Consider the following 19,712-nt stretch of genomic DNA (forward strand, 5'->3'; position numbering starts at 1 on the left):
GGACGGCTGAGAACCAGGTTTTAGAGAAACCCAACAACAGCAGGTGTTAGGGACTTCTGGAAGTCTGCTCCCCCCATCCCCACCCCTTGGGTAACTTCCTAACCATCTTTGTGTCTCCATTTTCTTCCAGAAAATGAAGATCAAAGGCAAGCAAGCATTCACAGGCAGAGTTGGAGAATTAAACATACTGGTGGGGAGAAACGACTGGAATGAAGGGAGTGCTATCTACACACCAGGTGTCCTTGTTACCTGGGCCAGGTGGCCCCGGGCAGGCGGGCATTGCTGCCCAGACAAATTTACAGAAGCTAAAGGAGGTGAGCACTCTGGTGGTCCCAGGGGCAGATATTGATCCTGGGTCCTTTGATCATTCGGTTCCCCACTGTAAGTACCCCCTCCCAACTCCCCGCAGGTTGCTGAAGGTGCTTTTCTTGGAGATTCAGTCCAGGTGAGGGACTCCAGCAATGGCACCACTGGTGGCTCAGCGTTCTTTTTGAGGTGACTCTGGACTCAAGTCAGCATTCAACACCTCCGGGGTGGGGTGGAGGTGACTTTTGCAGGCTGGAGACCTTGCAGTCCTCACCCTGCCCTGGCCGGGTGGGTGGTCAGGGCGGGAGCGAGAGGCGCAGGAGGAGGAGGGCGGGGAGGGGGCGGCGCCTGGGAAAGGCGGCTCAGCTGGCGGCTGGAGGCGTTTGCATCGGGAGTGGGTCTCAGCTGGAGCCGCAGGCCAGAGCTTTCTCGTCTCCCCTCCGGCCCAGTGGTGGCGGGGACCCGAGCTGCTGGGGCCCGCGCCCCGTGCCCGCCAGTCATGGTGGGTCACCTGCATCTGCAGGCCATGGGGGACACGCGTGAGCAGAGCCGCGACGGCTTGCTGGACAGTCCCGACTCGGGACTGCCCCCGAGTCCCAGTCCTAGCCCTCCCTTCTACGCCCTGTCGCCAGGCACCCTAGATGCCCGAGCCACCACCGAGCCCCCAGGACCCAATGAGGCACCAGCGGTAAGACGCGGGGACCCGGCAGTGGGAGGCCCATGCAAAAGCCAGCATGGTCTCCTCCCTCCTGAGGCAGACAGGGAGTTGCACCAGACTCACCAGGACCTGTAGGCTGGGAGTTTCAGGGTGGGTTGCTGGTGGGCTAGAGTACAGCGTAATGTCCTGGTGTTCCCAAAGTCCACCATCTGCAAAGGGGCCTGTTGTGGCCATCTGTCTGTGGGTTCCGTCCCTGCTGCTGTCTCCTGTCCTGTTGATCCATCCTGGGGCTGGACCCATCCCGGGGCTGCTAAATGGAGACAGTTTTGAAAACGCAGCTCGGCCTGAAAGCCTCCACGGGCTTTGTCTTGTGGGTGTAGAAGCGGAACTGCCCTCAGAGCGGAGCTGGACCTAGGGGCTGCTGGACCGGCTTTGCATGGATTGCTCTGGAGATGGGGTAGAGGGAGAAACTTGAAGAAAGGGCGGCTGAACACAGCAGAGGTTACACTTGAACCTTGTGGCAGACCCTGTCTGTGGCTTGATATCTTCCACATGGATGTGTTAAGGCCTTTCCCGCCAAGGTGTGCAGAGTGCAGTAGGCATTTGAACTTCTTTAAGCAAGGTCCAGCCTGCTTCCCCTCCAGGCATTGACATAGTCCAGGGCACACACAGTTCAGGGATCTCAACTTTTATTTAAATCTCCCCAAGAGACTCGAGCACTCAGGGAAGTTGGAAGCCTGTCTTGAATTGAACTTGCACCTCTCTTTGGGGAGGGTGGGGGGCTGGTCGAGGACTTTAGGAGTAAAGACAAATGAGCAATGCTGTTCTCAGGGAAACTTGGGGACAGACAGGCCAGCACTCCTGCAGCTGTGGATCACCTGGTGTGGGCTGCATGGTCCGGAAGAAATCTCAGGGTGTATTCCGAGAGAGGTCAGAAAGAAGGGACCAGGAAGATTTGCTCCAACTCTCTGTGACCTAGAGACCGCGTCTGCAGGGAGTTCTGGATGCATACTGTGCCAGCCATAGGTGCCATGAGAACAGCATGTCCGGCTGGTTGATGCTGCGGTTATTGTTTCCATTCCTGGCTAAGTAGGTGCCAGCTACAGAGCTATACTTCCCCAGTTCTGTGACTTTGTATAGGCAGGGAAGCCTGGGGCCATTGGGGCCCAGGTAATGAAGAACACCTGATATTTCCCTCATGCCAGGGATGGCTCTCTCTCTGCCAGTGAGTACTTGTTTGCCCCTGACCTCCATTTCCTGGAGGAAGTCGAGGCACAGAAATGGTTAGGGAGTTGCCCAAAGCTGCCCAGAATAGAACCTGGGAACCTGGTTCCAGTGTGCCTTTAAACCTGCCCTGGTTTTCACAGTGTAGCAAATTAACGACCTTTAAAATTTTTAAACTGAAAAACAAGTCGAATAGCTATGGGGTCAAGGTGCTGCTTTTAATAAAGAGAGGAAGTAGTAGCCATGGCAACCTTGCCTCAGGTTTGGGGCTCCAGCTGGGGCCCCACCCATCTACCAGTTACTACCCACCAGGTTACTCGCCTCCTTGAAATTCCATTCCTTCTGTGCTCTGTGGTTTAATGGCCACCCTGTCCCCCTGCTTGGGTAACTCCTAGGCCCAGGTGTTGGCAGGCTGACAATTGCCAATTGATTGATCTATTGCGTGGGATAGAAGGCTATCTCACATCTTGGGGTCCTGTGCAAGGAAGAAGCTATGTGAAGGTGGTCACATGTCCCTTGGCTCCTTCCAGCATCAGTGTCATTGTGCAGAACTGTCATTCTAGTGGGGAGCTACATTCACTTCCTTTGATGTGTGACAGTGCCAGGAGCGATGGGCAGCCATGTAGGGGAGTGACGACGACAGAAGGGCAGGCCTCAGAAAACCAGAGCAAACCAGGGAGTGGATTACTATTGTACAGGGCTGAAATGTGTCTCAGTCTGAGAGGGTGGCATGTGCCAGTGTCCTGTGGCAGAGACCAGAGAACAAGAGGAGGGTCTAGGTCAGGAGGCTGGAAGCTAATGCTTTGTTTTTTGTTTTTTAAATAGGCTTGTGTCTTTTATTTTATAAAAAACAGTACCATGAGCTCCCAGGATCCCCAGATTAGAAACCCCAATCAGGGATGTAATTGAAAAGTGCATATGAAGAGTACAAAGTGACCTTTTGTGTGTGTTTGGGGGTTGTGTGCTGCCTTCCCATGTGGCCCCAGGAGAGCAAGATGCATTGGCTGGAGCAGGGACCATTTGGCTGCTACCTTTACCCCAAGAATGGTCAGCCATCCAGGCAGGGCTAGATGAAAACAGACTGACCCTAGCTCTGTCTGCCACTCTGGGTTCCAAGCTGGACTTCTACACCAGGTGATACACATCAGGTGCCCCCCCCCCAATTCCATCACAGCTGTTGTGTGTGGGATAGGTATGGCGGGGAGCCATGTCCTGCTGGCTGAGGAAGGCTCCCAGCACTTACAAGCAGTTTGGGCAACTGCTGCCTGCACCCCACCCAGGTTTATTGCCCCTGGGGCGGGGGGGGGGCTGCAGATGGCTTTTGGGATCTGACCTGGGGGACTCTCTGGGTGTTGAATGACAGGTGACAAGAAGTGGAGTGGGGAGCCACTGCTGTGGAGACTCCAACTCCCTGGTTTCTCCTGGTTGATTCATAAGAGTCAGTATTGCAGGGTGGAGTGTGCTTCTGATGTCACTCTGGACCATCCAAAGGAGCTGGCTTCCTCCTCCCAGGTGGGTGCATAGCTGGGCTCTGGTCCAAGGAGAGTGGGAAGGGCTTGATATAGATGCCACTACTTTGGGGCCTCTGCATTTTCATTTCTATGAAGGCTTGTATGAGAGATGAGGTGGCTGGTGCCTGGAGTCAGGAAGGATGGAAGGACAATGGACAGATGGACAGACTGAAGGAAAAATGAGAAAGTAGATAGGTGGATGGACAAGTTAACAAGTGGATAGAATGCACAATAAATTGGCAGGCAAAGAGGACTGGGCTCAACAGACCCATGGCCTAGGTGAGGTGTCTTGTAGAAGGGCAGGAGCGCGCAGGGTGGGTGAAGCCTGCAGAGGAAGTGGGGGAGGCAGGGAGATCTGCCGGCTTCCTTCCAGCCTAGTCGGCTTCACTTCCAGGGGACTGCCTTCCCGTCTCCACAGCCCAGCCCCCAAGGTTGGGGCACCTGCTGTGAAGAGCCACACCCTTGGTGTGACGAGCATACAGGCCACACCCTGACAGGTGTCTAGGGAACCCACAATCAGCCATTTTCTGGGGAAAGCACCACACATGGGACTGGTTATGATGGCTACAACTAATGTACCACAAACAGGTAGTTTAGACTACGGAGGCCACACTACACTACGGGAATCAAGGCCTTTTTAAAAGATTTATTTACTTATTATGTGTACAGTGTTCTGCCTGCAGGCCAGAGGAGGGCACCAGATCTCATTAGATGGTTGTGAGCCACCATGTGGTTGCTGGGAATTGAACTCAGGACCTTTGGAAGAGCAGGCAGTGGCTCTTAACTACTGAGCCATCTCCAGCCCAAGTTGGGCTTTCTTTATGACTGGTAAAGTCCATTCATGACTTCCAGTAGTAATCCATTGGTCCAATGTTACAGAGTTTCCCACAGCTGTTTCGCCCCAGATAAACACACAGACGCTATATTAATTATGAAACTGTAGGTCGGGGACTAGGGTTTCTTATTGGCTAGGTCTGTCTTAATTATTAACCCATTTCTATTAATCTAAGTATTTCATGTGGTCTTCTTACCGGAGAAGGGTCTGGACCTCTAACTCCTTTGGTGGTTCACTCTTTGCCTACCTCCCAGAATTTTCCTTGTCTCCTAGTATCGCCTATCACCCTGCCTCATTGGCCAAACAGTGTTTTATTCACTAACGAATAAGAGAAACATATATACAGACAACCCACATCTGTCCAGTGACAATCTGTGGCTTCTTGTAGCAAGGTGTGGCTTTTGGTGGGAACCCTAGCTTGAGATGCAGTACAGTATCTGCATCCATCTTCATCTGACTGTTCTTGTGTCTTCATTTCTAAGCACACCAGTCATCCAGTTAGGGCAACCTCACACCTCTAGAGACCCCCATGTCAGTTGGAGGTCCCACTGACAGGGGGTTTGGGACTCAACTATCTGTGTGGGGACAGTCAGCATCACCAGTTTTTCCGGCTTGCAGTGGGGCCCTCTCCTAATTGCACTGCTCTTGCGGCTGTTAGTTGTATATCATCAGGCTGCGCTGCAGCTTATATTAGGCCCTTGAGGGTCTCTTGGACTTCTCCTGAGCAGGTGGCATTGGCATTGATCTTACATAGCTGCCTAGTGTGGCATCCTGGAGAGAGTGATTGAGTCCACACCCCCACCCCCATTAATAGCCTCCTGAAGGGAGGCCAGGGACTTGGGCTGCTAGGCACTCTCTTTGCTCCATTTCCTCCTGGGCCAAGGTCAGAGTCAACCCAAGCACAGGAGCTTCTGGTCACAAACATATTTGACACGCAGCTAATGACTATTAGAGCTTGAGAGGGTGAGACAGGAGGATTGTTAGAAGCTCCAGGCCTGGTCCACAGAGTGAGACTTCATTCAAAGCAAACCAGAAGCTGCCGAGGGTATCTTGTGGAAATCCACTGACCCCTTGCAAAGTCTCCATGGGGGGGGGGGAGGAGGCACACTCATGGAGGTTCTGGCTGTTTGCTTCCTCCAGCAGCAGCCAGTGGGGCCATTCCCCTCCCTTATTGGTCTAGTGATTTCCATGGGCTATGGTACTATTCTGGCCCCATGGCCGTACCCAATGTCTTGTTCATATGGGCCTGACCACCGTCAGGTGGGGCTGTCTCTGTATTGTACCGTGCTCTCTGCCACAGTACATTATCACCAAGTACCATGTCACCACACCTCCAGCCAGCAATGTTTACCATGGCTGGGCAGGGCAGTCAGTGACCCATTATTCTCAGAACTTTAGTCCTGGTACCTACCCTGTCCCTGTCTGCCCAGGTGACCAGTAGTTAGCCAGCTGTCCTGGCCTGCCCATGGCTCTCAGAACTCAGGAAAGGGTAAGGCTGGGAGTCAGGGCCAGCTGGTGGGGGTTATTGTAGTCAGTAGAAGGCAGTGTGTGCCCTCAGCCTTTTCTTCCCCTCTATCCCAGTGTCCCAGAGCTGCAAGGGGACACTGAAACCCCAAGGAACTGGTCATCCTTCAGCCCTAGTGTGTATTCCATATGCAATTGGTACAATCCAGGTCATCGATGCACACTGAAGCTGGAGATCAGCATTTGCCTCAAGTTCATGTGTGCCATGTACATGTCGGGTGCCCAGACACCAGAATGGGAAACTGGTTCCCTGGAACTTGAGTTAGCTGTTTGTTAAGCCACCATGAGGATGCTGGGAACTGAATCTGGTCCCTCTCCAAAAGCAGTGTCTTAACTACTGAGCAATCCTACAACGCCTTGGAGACTCTCTTTTGAAGAACAGGGACTCTGATGGCTGGTCACCTTCTTGGGATTTTGTGTGCTTCAGGAGGGCCACCCAGTAAGGCAGACACTGTGAAGATTATAGTGTATGTAGACCCTGGGGCTCTGTGCTCACCCTGCATGCCCCAAGGATGCTAGAGCCCCACCCCCACAGTTACCCCAGGGCTATATCCTATCTTCTGGGAGCAGCATTGTCTTCCACCCAACACATTTGGGCTTTTCCTGAGGGTTCTGCAGGTCAGCTGGGTCCACAGGCTTTAAAGTGAGATATTCTCTTAGCCAGGGTTTTGACTGCAAAAATATTCTCCTGGGGGGTGGCTAGTGGCTGCCACCCCCTTCTCTTGGTGTCTAGCCCTGGAATCCTTGGTAGAATCCTTGGGTATGACATGCCTAGCTGCCCTGCCCCCAGTGGACACTCCCTGTGGGCAGCCAAACTGTTTCTTCTAGTGGGGCCCTTTGGAGAACTGTACCACTCTGCCTTCCTCCATTTGAATTGGGCAGAGTCCTGGGGGTCACCTGGCTGAAATGGGCTGCGGCAGGTCAGCCAAAGCCCAGGTAGCAGTGTTGGGTTCCCTCTTTTGCCATCTGTCTCTAGGCTCTCTTGTAGCCCAGGGTGGCCTCCAATTGTGCACCCAAGGTCGGCCTTCTGAAGGCTGGGGTTATAGGCAAGCATCCATTTATGCGGTTCTAGAGATGGAACACAAGTCCTCATGCATGCTAGGTAAGCACTCTCTAACGCCTGAGCTAGCGCCCCAGCCCATGAACTGTTTTTTCATTCAGGTCTATTGGGCTGGGAATATGGTCCAGTGGTAGCAGGCTTACTCGGTGTATATTAGGGTCTGCAATGCTCTGTACCCAATAGTACACATCTGCCTTTCTGAACTGAACAGCCTCGTGCTGTGCCCAGGGCATGGCAGCTACTCAGCAAACTTGTGCACCCTGGGGGAACATGGAACTGCAAACAGCCTCTCTGGTATTATTTCCATAAACACCTAACCAGGGAGCTTTATGACAGGGATCAGTGCCGATGTCACTCAATCCTGAGGCTGCCTGGGGTTCCCTGGGAGCCAGGTGCTTCCTGACCCAGGAACTATCCTACCTGGGTGCTGGTGTGTGAGACAGTCATGCCCCACCCTCATGGTGTCATGCACACAGGTATATGGGCATGTCTGTCATCTGACTTCCCTGTTGTCAGTACTGGGGGTAGTGTACAAATTGTGAGCCCCCTCCCATTTCTTCACATAGGCCACTTCCCTCTTCCAAAGTCCCCCAGCCCTGGAGATGAGGCCCCGTCTGCTGCCTGTGTTCTTTGGGGAGAGCATCAAGGTGGACCCAGAACCTGCACACGAAATCCGGTGAGTAGACAAAGAATAAGGTGGGTGGGACTTCCCTGAGGATCCTGCCGAGCTGTGTGAAGGGGTCCTATCTGTGAGGGACAGGGTCTGCCTGGTCATGGGCAGGGCCCTACTTGGCTGTAGGGACACAGTAGCAAGCTTTGGGCTCAGCAACTCTTACTCTCTGGCGAACACCCTCCTCCCTGCTTTTTGGTGTCAAAACCAGAAACTCTGGAAGAGGCATTGAGGTCACTGACTGGTCCCTCTGAATGGGGGAGTCACCTACCAGGAGGGGCTGTGGCAACTTTCATAGGCATTCTTATGTGGCAAAGTTGGGAGACTATAGGAGGTACTTGCTCTGTTCTCCCATGAGACCTTTGCCAGTTAGCCCCTGCCTCTGAATACTCTAACAACAGATATTCCTCCCTGGTGACAGTCCAGTGCTACAAAGCCACCACCTAAACAGCATCCATCATCCCAATTGTGTCCTTTTTTGTCACCCCCCTCCCAATTTAGGATCCAGTAGTCCATGCTGCTTGTCACTCTTTAGTCTCCCAGCTGGGACTTTGACTCTTCGGTCAAGACAGAGTTCTGTGTAAGGCTAGCCACTGAGGGTAGTAGGCAACTCACCCCCTTTGTTACTTAACTGTCCTCCCCAGCTGCAACTCCGAGGTCACCTACACCTCAGAGAGGTACTTCCGAGACAAGATCTTCTATGCTCCAGTGCCCACAGTCACAGCCTACAGTGAGACCATAGTGGCGGCACCCAACTGTACGTGGCGCAGCTACCGCAGCCAGCTGACCCTGGAGCCTCGCCCACGTGCCCTGAGGTTCGGGAGCACCGCAATCATCTTCCCCAAGCTGGCCCGCAACTCCTTCCGCACCACTCTGCAATGCAGCCTTGGCCAGCCACGCCATTGGTTCTCCTCCAGCCTGCAGCTGCAACGGTGTGGAGACCCCGTGTTTGGTTCCCACAGCCCTGATGTAGTCTGAGGAGCACAGGCTTGGTGGCAGAGGAGGAGTCAAGTCTGGGAGAGGTCCCAGAAAGAGGCTCAGCCAGGGACCTGGGCACCAGGAGACACAGAGCCCTGTGGCCTGAACAAATGAGCCTGAGGCTGCTTCTGGAAGCCTGTTTCCACCACAGGCTGGGCTGGCTGTGCCTGAGCTCCAGCCTGGAAGATTTGAGAAATGTATCTTTCACTACTTTTTATAGGTACCAGGCTGTATGGCTTCAAGAGCAGGGCCAAGCATAGCCTGGCTCCCAACCTCATTTGCAGAGGGCCGCTTCCAAATCAGGCATTCAAAAGTGCTCATCCCAGCCTGAGAACACCAGGTTGGGAGGGCTGAGCTAGCAAAGTCTGTGGCCTCAGGCTGCCCAGAACACATCCTCTGCTGTGTAGGGCCCAGCCCTCCAGGCAGTCCCAAGTGTCCCCACAAGACACTTTTATGGCAGGTGCCCAGGGAGGCTTCAGAGGCATTGATGGGACATGGCCAACACCTGCCCATGGCTGACTCTAGACAAACTGTGGCAGCTTCCCTTGGCCTCCTGTTCTCACCCAGGATGGAGCCCACAGACACTGCAGTTTATGAGCACCTAGGTTCACCCTTCCATCTATGGTGTTGTGAAGGAGAACCATTGTTTTGGCTCTTGCCAAAACATGGCAGTGTTCCATGGTGCCCAGGCTAAAATGACTCATCCACAAGTCTACTTAGAGGTAGAGATGTCCTTTTGGTTTTGTGTCTAGTAGCTGGAAACCTACCTGCTGCCCCCATGGTGGACCAGGGGAGGGAAGGGACACCTTTAGTGGGGCAAATAGAAACCAAATGACTGATAGATTCCTATCTATCTATAGCTTATCAGAGGTGCCTTCTGGTTGAACAATCTTAAAAAAATTGGTGAATTATCTTAATAAAACATATACCCACAGCCAGGATGCCTTCAGTTTCTGAGGTGCCCCTGGGGTGGGAGAGGGGAACCTGGTGTGTCCAGGCTCACTTTTCCTCTCACCTACATTACTCTGAGGGACACCAGCTCCCCTGCTCCTGGGGGACAGAGAAGAACTATAGAGTCTCCATGTGTGCCAGCCTCTGGCTTCAAGAGCCTCCCTCATGTGTGCTAGGCCAGGGCCCTACCACAAATTTACAGTTACAAGCCACAACTGGCTTTCCACATTAGTGGCTTGTGACTTTAGATAGGGTTTCGCTATGTAGCCCTGGCTGGCCTTGAGTGCACAGAGATCCGCCTACCTCTGCCTCCCAAGTGCTGGGGTCAAAGGTGTGGACATCACACCCAGTTTGTGGGTAACTTCTTTTTGCTGCAAAAAGAGGAGAAATCTGTAGCACCCAAGCCTAGAATGACCTTGGTAAATCCCATTCTCACCAGCCAGACTCGTGCCCTGGCCACCTTCGGACACCCCACTTCCTCCCCGGGCAGGAGTAGAGAACCTTGATCCCGAGCCTGGATCTGTTGGGAGCATTTTTCTCATTTTGTTCATTTACCCTCTTATCACAGTGCCCCCACAAGGAGCAGGAAAAAAAAAAAAGTGTCCAGGAAGGGTGTGGGCTGGGGACTCAAGAGGTTCTGATGGAGGTGACAGCTGGGTCCCCACAGCTCCCTGAATGTGGCTCCTTTATTGGCCATCCTAGCTCCATCTGGCATGGCCTCAGATCCCTGGACCAGGTGCCAAGGATGAGGGACATGTGTCCTCCCACACAAGCCATGCATGGCTTTCTTCTCTTACCTTATCTTGTCCACAGCCGAGAAAGAGCATTGCCGCTAAGCGGAGAAGTACTGCCGTCACCACACCTGTTCTACAGACGGGCAGGGTGGTGGAGAGACACCCCCAAGCTCTAATGGCTGCTTAAGGGCCTTTCATTACAACCTTTGCTCTTCAGTCTCGCTGACCTACCTTGTAGAGCATTCCATCCCAAGCTTGGTCTGGTCCTTTCTCAAAACCGTCCTCCTCACTGTTGCAAACTCTAACCAATTTTGAAAACCAGTCATGCATGGCCTTTTCCACAAACTCCTGGTCCCCACCCTGGTTTTCCAAGCGTCTTTGGCTAGGCCTCACCTTCTCACAAGAGCTGTGTCCCCCACAGCCTTGCCTCTCTCTTGAAGGCTGTTACTTCCAAGATGTCCCCCTGACTGCTCTGGTTCCCGGGTCAAGCCCAGTGGGCAGAGCTCTCCTTGGGGAAGGGGTCATATTATATCTGGCTTGATGCAGGAATAGCTAGCTCTCTTTATATTAAGAGGCCCAGAGAGAACGTGAGGGTTCCTAGAGAGGGGTGTATCCCAACTGGACTTCACAGTGTCTTAAAATATCTTCCTGGGAGACAAGGATGAGAAGTCACATGCGCCTCCATTTTAAAGATGGAGTGAGGACATGCTCACAGATCAGAGCCAAAGAGACACTCAGAGGGTACACAGAAGCCACAAGCTCTGCCTCTGTGCCTGTCATTGTCTGGGCCTCAAAAATAGACAAGGGGGAGACATGGCTTCATGTCTGAGAGGCAGAGATGGGGTTGGGCTCAGACCAGCTCTAGTCTGGTGGCAGCCAAGGGACACCATACTTGGAGCTGGTGTGGCAAAACTACCTGTCTGTCCAGGTGGAGCTGACTATGTCCAGGGTGAGGCCACATAGTGCCACCTGGCCGTTGGCTTTGGCATTGCAGTCTGGGCACAGGCTGAGTCCTGCCCAGGCCCCTGTGCTCAGACTAGCATGGTACAGACCTGCATGGAGGCTCCCAGGTTTTTGCCTGGAGTTCACAGGATGAACCTGGGGCACCTTGAAGCCCCTGGAGGATGCAAATGCCTCTCCCCACTCCAGCACAGACATTCCAGTGGCACTATGTGCCTGGGGTCTACTGAGGAGATGGTGAGCAAAACCTACCTCCTATGACCCTTTCCAATCACTTGAGCCTTCCTAGCCAGATCCCTGCAAAGGGCAGGTGTGGCAGGGATGGCTGGTTTGGATCCCCAGGCTTCTCCCTGCTATGGAATCGCTTTCCTTTAGGCAGAACCACTCACCTGCCAGCAGAGCCAAGGTGGGTTCCTTCTGGAGACTTGGGATCATCTGTCACAGCATCCTTGGCTGCCCAGGTTCGGAGCTGAGGATCAGTGCCAGGCTGACACCTTGGCATGAGTGTGTGGTACATGGCAGGGCTGAGCTCATGGCTCTGCCGGGAGATGTGTAAATTCACTTTGAGTGAGTGGTCTCTGGTGAGAGTACTCCAGCCAGCACCACCCCGGGGTTGTGGCATGAGAGGGAATTTCAAGGCACCCAAACCTGCCACCTGCATGGGTATGCCAAGTGAGTTCAGCTAAGTCAGTGTTGGGAAGCTGAAAGCAAAGGTCTCCTCCCTTGAATTAATTAGGCAGTGCACACCAGAGGCCTAACATCCTGTCCCTGTACTCAGGAAGTCCCCCGTACCTCTAGCACCCAGGTGACCAAAGGATGTCTCTCTGATGCCCTTGCAGACCAACCCTCAAACCAGCTCTGGAGACAGGTGCTGCAGGACAGGTTGGGGGACAGTAGGCTCTGCTGTGGGAGGGAACAGTCGTGGTTGGTTTTAATGTCACCTTGTCACAAACTGGGTGAGTAGAGAGCCTCACTAGAAGAACCGTCCTGATGGCTTCAATGTGGGAAAGCCCACCCAGACGGTGAGCAGCACCGTTGTCAGGAGGATCATCTTGCCCTTTGCTCCCTGAGTTGCTTTGCTCAGAGTGGCTTTGTCCTGCTAACTCCCTGGTTGACCAGAGAACTAGGGTTTCTAAGCTTTCCTCATGCAATAGGGACCAGCAGCACTCCAGAAAACTTCTGGGCTCCCAGATGCCAGACTGGGACCCCACAGAGGCACTATGCCTTGTGGACTCAGTGACTAAGGGCTGCCAGCCCCCCCCCCCAAGTGAGAGGCACACTGTTCTGGGACAATTCCAAATGTTGAGACATTCAGGCTCAAGGATAGAAAACTAAGCTACTTAGTTTTCAACATCGTGGCTGAGTTTGGCTGTTGTTGCTATTTTCAAGCTAACTTAAGGGGCTGGAGAGATGGTTCAGAGGTTAAGAGCACTGACTGCTCTTCCAGAGGACCTGGGGTTCAGTTCCGAGGACCCACACTGGTGGCTCACAACTGTCTGTTTAACTCCAGTCTGATCTTTGCAGGTACCAGGCATGTATGTGGCACATATACAGATCAAATATCAATGCACATAAATAATAATAAAACAAAAGTTTTTAAAAAATGCTTATTCTTAACTTCTGAGACACACACACACACACACACACACACACACACACACACACACACACAGTGGTTTTCAACCTGTGCATGTCAGATATTTGCATTACAATTCATAAAAGTAGCAAAGAACAGCAACAAAAATAATTTTATGGCTGGGGGTCACCACAACATGAGAGTCATAGCATTTAGGAAGGGTTGAGAACCACTGTCCTAGAGGACCCCTGACTAAAACAGGCACAAAGGTGGCAGTGTGGCTCTTTTGAGGTTTTTTTTAAAAGGTCTTTTTGAGATAGGGTTTCCTTATATACCTTTGGAGCCTGTCCTGGAACTCGCTTTGTAAATCAGGCTCAAAATCATATAGATCCACCTGCCCCTGTCTCCCAAGGGCTGGAATTAAAGGTGTGCACCACCACGGCCCAGCCCTCCACCACCGCCTGGTCTCTTTCGAGTTTTTTGGAGCAAACCCAAAGCAGTCAGTTTAATCATTTTGGTCAAACCAAAGAATACTCACTACTGATACAATGAAAAGTAAAATAGTTGATAGCAAGAAACAAGAGTCACCCAGGACACTCTTATTGCAGATGTGACTGACACACACCCTCCCTGCAGGTGTAACTGCTGGACACGTATACTCACAAGCAAGAATACTAGAGGACTCACCACAGGCAAGGACCCCAATGCCTACTACAAGACAGTAAATCTTCACCATGTAAATGATGCACACTGTCACTATGAGTGAGAATACCTGCCACCTTCATCACAAGCATGCGTGCTATGTTCCCTATTACAGGTGTGAATGTCTGACACTCATCACAGGTATGAATACCTCACCACCTCATCACAGGCTCAACTATGAAACGCGCCCCCTCCCCCCCATGTGGCACAAACACCCCGGATCTTCACCATAGTTGTGAGCACTCCAGGCCCTGACTCCAGGCACAAATGCCCAACACAGTCAGCATGGTGTGAATACCCAGCAGCTTCTCCACAGGTGTGACTACCCTTGTAAAATGACCATGGGTGTAAATACCCAATGGGCTCCCCATAGGTGTGAACAGCATCTCTATGATACAAGTACCTGGTGGCTTCCCCATAGCCGTAAACACTGGATGCATTCTGGTGTGACTCTACTTGGGGTCAATGTCCACTGCTGGGTGGGAACCTGAGGGACCATTCCTTCGACTGCTGGGGCTTCCTGCTATGGTCCTTCGGCCCTGGCTGCCTGCTGCCCAGTGAGAAGCAGAGTGGAGGCTTTGTCACATGAGTATAATTTGCTTTTTTAATTGGAACAACATGTGTAAATGACAGAATGCCACCGTGCACAGATGGCGGCCACAGAATATGCATCAAGTCCATTCTGCCCAAGGAAGGGAGGAGGGTGCAGGGCTGTGTGCCGGCGCCCCTGCCCCCCAGTCCTGCGTATGGTGGGGTCACCGCCTTGGCCGGCACACGCCTCTGGAGCATAAGCAGAGACCAAAGCACAGCAGCAGTAACACGGGGGAGTCCTTCCTTGTGTGAAACGTCTGAATTAACTCATTGAAGGTATCAAAAATATACCCTGTAAGCCAACACCATTTATACCTGCCTTCCCTCCCATCGCCACAGCGACGGCCAGGGACGGTCCAGTTCCGACAAACATTCGTGCCCCAGGCCATCCTGGACCCTTGTGCACCCACCTGGTTTGATGGGCTCCCAGTCTTGTGGGCTGGGTGGCCTTTGGGGACTGCGATGACAGCATTGGGGCAGGATAAGCTGGGAACGTCTGTCCAGAGTGCGAGCAGGCTGGGGCAGAGGAAGGGGCAGGGCCACAAGCTCAGCGTAGACTTTGGTTCCAAATGCGTTAAGGGGCGAGGCGGTGGCATGGAGGTGCCTGGTCATCCTGCGTTGGGTCCCCGCTGCCCCAGATGCACATGTGCAACTGACACATGATCGTTGTATCCCCTCCGGGCCCGCTGTCCTCCCCTCCTGTCCACTCCCCTCTCGAGCACCAGGTAAACATCCCCTGAGTAAGGTCACTGCGCAGGGCCAGCCCAGGGCGGGAGTCTTAGTTAAGGCTTTAGACAGGCAGGATGCCAGCTCTGGATGGACAGATGGGTGGACGGACGGTTGGACGCGCAGGCAGACTCAGGGGCTCCTTCCTCAGTGGGGAGAGTCAGCAGCTGCCTGCTCCATGCTGGGCTGCTTCTGCCTCGTGCAGGAACCTGGCACCGCTCCCCTCCAATTTGGAGTCACTCGCTGTCTGAGAGTGTCTCATACTGTGAACACAGCAGTGGCTTGGGCTCTTCATCCCAGGCGTGGTGGGGACCGGCCAGGGACCCACTGCCTGCAGCGAGGCCAGGTGGGGGTGGGGAGGCCATGACACCTGCCTGTAGCCGCATAATCAAAGGGTTGTAGGGGAACGGTGTGGACCCTGTGGGAAGATGGAAGAGCGCTAGAAGCAGTGTAAGCACCCTAGGACCCTGCCTACCACGCTAGAAGCCAGAGCCTGGACCTCCTGGGGCAGCACCATCCAACTTCCTATCTCTGCAGGGTTCTCAAGACTGGCTCTCTCCTTTGCTTCTTTGCTGCACAGCCCTGCCACCTTTTGCTTAGACTGTAGTAACCTTTCCATTTCTTCCTCTGCCTTCCTGCTTTCCCATCAAACCCTGCAGTGCTTGACAGGCATAAAAGGATGCCAGGCTCCCTTGTACGACTGGCCACTTTGGCCAGCTGCCCAGGACCCTCTGAACTGTTGCTTCCTTTACCCTTCCTTGGTAGGTGGGGACCAGGGACCACATCCCCTCGCCTGGGTCGCTGGGGCCACCTCTACCATGGCCAACACCCACCTGCAGATGAGGGTCGGTCCTCCCACACGCGGTTGGTGAGTGGTGTCCGGCGATTGCAGTCCCCTTCTGAGTGTACCGAGGAGACTGAAGGTGGCCGATCTCCTGACCCCAGGCCTGGGGCTGGGGACTTGGCTTTTCGGCTACTGGGTCTGCCAGAAACCTTGGCTTTCCCACCACTACCTGTAGAGGACAGAGCAAGAGGGGCTGAGTTAGATGGTGTTGACCTCAAGACACCCACACCAGCACTGAGGAGGGGCGGGGAGGTGGGGGGTGGGGGGTGGCGTGCCTTTTGCCTTGGGGAACCACCTGCCGCCTAGGGCTCCAAGACAGAAACTAGTGTGAGTAACTCTGAGACTACAAATCCACCAGATGGCCAGCCCCTGGCATGGAGAATAAAGGAACATTTCTATGAGGGAGGTTGATGACTATCCTTCTGGTGCCCCCACCAGGACTGGACCCCTCAGTGAGAAGCATCAGATCTTGGCAGAATAACAATGCCCAAGCTGGCCCTGGACTGTGCTAGACCCGAGGGCCTCTATCTACTTAGAGGTCCACAACCCAGGACTGGCCTGACCCTAGAAGGGGACAGTGGAGCACCTCTCTGATTGTGCCCCTGCTTGGGAATGGCAAATGCTACAGGCATTGGCAAAGTGGGAACTGACCATGTGCTGCCTGACCCTTGAGGGGTCATGGGCACACTAGACTCCTCCCAGCAGCCCTGGCCACACATGGTGGGCCCGGCCACTGCTATCCCTGTCCACACAGCAGGGGGGCGGGGCGGGACGTGGGTAGCAATGTGAGCAGCAGCGGTGGTGGGGGCAAGAGGACGCCCTCCACAACTTGGGGTGTCAGACCAGCTTCAGATTAGCAAACTAGATGTCAAACACGCACAAAAAAAAAAAGGTCACAGGCTCCCAAGCTCAAGGGGGGAGGTGAGAGGGTTAACAACACCAGGGCGGGGAGGGACACAGCCGGGCGGGCGGGGGCAGGCCTGCAGACCTGGCGAGGTGAGTGCGTGGTCACTCCGTCCGTCAGCAGTGGTTATGGGCATAGCGGCAGCAGGCAGACTGGCACTGGCATTCAGAGGGTTAAAAGCATTGGCGCCGAGCGGCGGGGGCTCTTCCCACTGATCATATTTACCCATGAGTGCCTTTCTAATAATGGCCTCTAGCCCCATGTTGGTGCTGGCGTGTTCTTGCACCGCCTGGCTTCTACAGGTCATAAGGCCTGGGAGAGAGACAGACAGACAGACGGACACACGGGGACCGGGGCCGGGGAGCCAGAGGGTCGCAAGAGAGAAAGAGGGAGGAGAGAGAGAGACACAGTGAGCACACATCTGCAGAGCATTGTCCTCCCATCTGCCCACCTCTCTGCAGGGTGCTGATGTGGGTTCCTCACCATCCCTGTAGCTCATGGCTGTTCCAGGGAGGGGGTATGGGGTAGCTAGAGGGTTCCCGGCTCATTCCTATCTGTCCTCAGGAAATCAGAAGTCCTCTCTGTACCCCAATCGCAGATGAGGCTGTTTGTCTAATTCTGACTACAAGTGGGTGGCATAAGAGAAGGCTGTCTATGCTATTGAATCAAGCCAGAGCTAGGTGCTGGGGATGGGGACAGGGGTGGGGTGGGGTGGTGGTAGTGGTATAGAAATCCAGCTATGGTCTTCTGGTGGGTGGATTCTAGGAAGGGGTGTGGGGAGGGAAGGTGACCAAGAACCCCCTAGTGTCCCCTTTTCCTTAAGGGGTTAGGGGCCACTTCAGTTTGTCTGATTCCCCCAAGCTGGGCTTGCCTCCCCTGCCCCATCTCTCCCCATAGGAGCCAGAGGAGAAAGGTACAGAGCTGGGCATGAGGGGTGGGGGTGGGGGGGTCACAGCCATGCAGTTATGTGCGTGCGAGGACAGGGCAGCGCTAGACAGGTGTAGGGCCACTTAGCCCTGGCTGGCCCGGCCCCATGACAAGGACAGAGTGGTCAAGTCAACAAACTGGCCTCAAGAGATTCTTGTCTTCTCCACTGAGCCTCTGCAAACTCTCTCTATTTGGTCCCCTCACCCCCATGAACTGGGCTCTAGGACTTTTTGTAAATGCCAGGCTGGGCAGACTTCTTTTCTAGTTGTCTCAGGTTGCTTCCAGAATCTCTTGAGGGCCTGAGCCTGATTAGCAGGTCTGGAACCCCAGCCACTTAGGAGGAAAAGCTAGCCTAATCTACAGTGTGAGCTCAATCCACTCAATGCTAGCTCACACAATGTAGAGAGGCCTTAACTCAAAGTGAAAAGGAGCAAGAGGGCTGGGTTGTCGCTCAGGGGCAGGACACTTGCTTGGTGAGAATAAGGTCTGGCTTCTCTCCCAAGTACTTCTCTCTCCAAGTACCAAATCCCGACAAAGAGAACAACAGAACAACCACCAACCACTAAACCAGTTCAAACCAATCTCACCCCACAAACAAACTCCAAATTACCACTAACAAAAACACAAACAACAACAAAACCTCATCTGCAGGATTCCCAGCCTATGCCACAGGCTACTCCGTGGTACCCTGTGAACCTCCAGACTGCCTAAGCCTTGTGAAACCACATGGCCCAACATGCTGGCAAAGTCCCTGGTTTGTAAACTAGCCAAGCTCCTGAGTATGGAGGGACAGTCAGTTTTACAACCCCATTCTGGGGGTGATTGTTCGTAGCCCAGGCTTATTTCTTTCCTTCTTTTGGGCTTCAGGTAAGCTGGAAGCCAGGGCCTCTCACAGCATGCAGGAAGCTTCCCTCAGGGCTAAGCCAAAGCCACAAGAAAAAGCTGAACTTCCAACACACCAACCCCACCCACTCCTCCACATCCAGAAGAAGGTGGAGGAGGAGAGAGGGGAGCCTCCTGATAGGGCATCAGGGGCATCACGCCTGGGCCTTATCCCCAGGGTGTTGAGCTCATGGATCGATGGCACTGGCACAGGCATGACTTTCTCCATTTATCTCTGGCAGGGTAGTAGTGTCACAGGCCAGACCTGGAAACATATCTTTAAGAACTAACATTTAAGGGAAATTCATGAGTAGGTACAGGTGTGTGTGTGTGTGTGTGTGTGTGTGTGTGTGTGTGTGTGTGTGTGTGTGTGTGTACACGAGACAACTAAGTTAGGGTTAGCACAGATCACTGTACTACCCTGCCCCATGAATTTCTATATATACACACACCTGGGTGTCTAGCACCTATATCAAGATTTAGAACATTCTACAAACATTCATTTCCAACCACATTACTGTCTTGATCAAAGTTTCCTTCTACCTGAGGCTCAGCAAAGTCCCTGGTATGTTTCTGGGCTTGTGACATTCCCCACCAGAGCCCCCACACCCCTTGAAGTTCCTGTGGCCCCCTGGAAATGTCCTCAAGGGTGCATCTGGCCACCTTATTTGCAGGGCCCAAGGCTCCACACACTCAGCAACCCTCCCCTGTTCCTCTGGCATGGAGTGCATGTCCCCACAGACATCCCTATACCTCATTCTCAGTTCAGTTATCACTGAGCTCATTTGGTCCCACCCTGTTCCTCCCTCCCCCACAGGGGCAATATAATTATAGCCATGGGGACCCTGGCACTCCTCCCCAAGACACTCCAAGTCCCAAGCACCATATAGAAAGCCTACAATTTCTGCCACAAACAGCATGTGAGTTTGACACCCATCTCCCTGTTTTATATCCTCATTTGATTTAGAAAAAGGCTGAAGCTCCCTGATGGAATCCCCAGATAGAGACTTTAGTATGAGAGAAGCCTGTGTGCACCCTAAGCCCAATCCACCTGCCTCACACCTGGTGACAGTCCCCAGTGACATGTACCTGACATCCACTCAAGGGAACCTGATTTCAAACCTCAGAAATTCCTCAGGTGGGGAGGAC

General features: G+C 53.5%; 2 protein-coding genes across 24 annotated transcripts in view; one reads left to right on the forward strand and one right to left on the reverse strand.

Annotated features, from left to right (window-relative positions):
• The first annotated feature begins 775 nt into the window (after positions 1-775).
• On the forward strand, positions 776-8,845 carry Rflna (refilin A). The gene is made up of 3 exons (XM_027413889.2): positions 776-994; positions 7,685-7,794; positions 8,433-8,845. Exons 1-3 carry the CDS (start codon positions 806-808, stop codon positions 8,764-8,766), a joined length of 633 nt encoding a protein of 210 aa, XP_027269690.1. The 5' UTR covers positions 776-805; the 3' UTR covers positions 8,767-8,845.
• A 5,425-nt stretch (positions 8,846-14,270) lies between these two features.
• The window catches only part of Ncor2 (nuclear receptor corepressor 2), a 160,456-nt gene continuing 155,014 nt past the window's right edge, over positions 14,271-19,712 (reverse strand). For 19 of the 23 annotated variants that reach the window (XM_035443336.1, XM_035443333.1, XM_035443334.1 and 16 more), the window contains 3 exons: positions 16,839-17,066; positions 15,840-16,019; positions 14,271-15,424 (listed from right to left, as the gene is read on the reverse strand). In XM_035443336.1, the coding sequence (XP_035299227.1) occupies positions 15,243-15,424; positions 15,840-16,019; positions 16,839-17,066 (590 nt within the window). In that variant the 3' untranslated portion in view covers positions 14,271-15,242. The remainder of the gene's footprint in view (positions 15,425-15,839; positions 16,020-16,838; positions 17,067-19,712) is intronic. The other 4 variants (XM_027413880.2, XM_027413887.2, XM_027413882.2 and 1 more) reach the window with 2 other exon arrangements.

The sequence above is a fragment of the Cricetulus griseus genome, chromosome 4 (assembly GCF_003668045.3).
Source record: "Cricetulus griseus strain 17A/GY chromosome 4, alternate assembly CriGri-PICRH-1.0, whole genome shotgun sequence".
NCBI classification, from domain to species: domain Eukaryota; kingdom Metazoa; phylum Chordata; class Mammalia; order Rodentia; family Cricetidae; genus Cricetulus; species Cricetulus griseus.

What these genes read in the sequence shown, in the direction of transcription:
- Rflna (XM_027413889.2), top strand. Translation starts at nt 806, where the DNA reads ATGGTGGGTCACCTGCATCTGCAGGCCATGGGGGACACGCGTGAGCAG. An exon ending in GACCCAATGAGGCACCAGCG is followed by an intron (nt 995 to 7,684) that starts GTAAGACGCGGG and finishes TTCTTCACATAG; the next exon opens with GCCACTTCCCTCTTCCAAAG. An exon ending in GAACCTGCACACGAAATCCG is followed by an intron (nt 7,795 to 8,432) that starts GTGAGTAGACAA and finishes TGTCCTCCCCAG; the next exon opens with CTGCAACTCCGAGGTCACCT.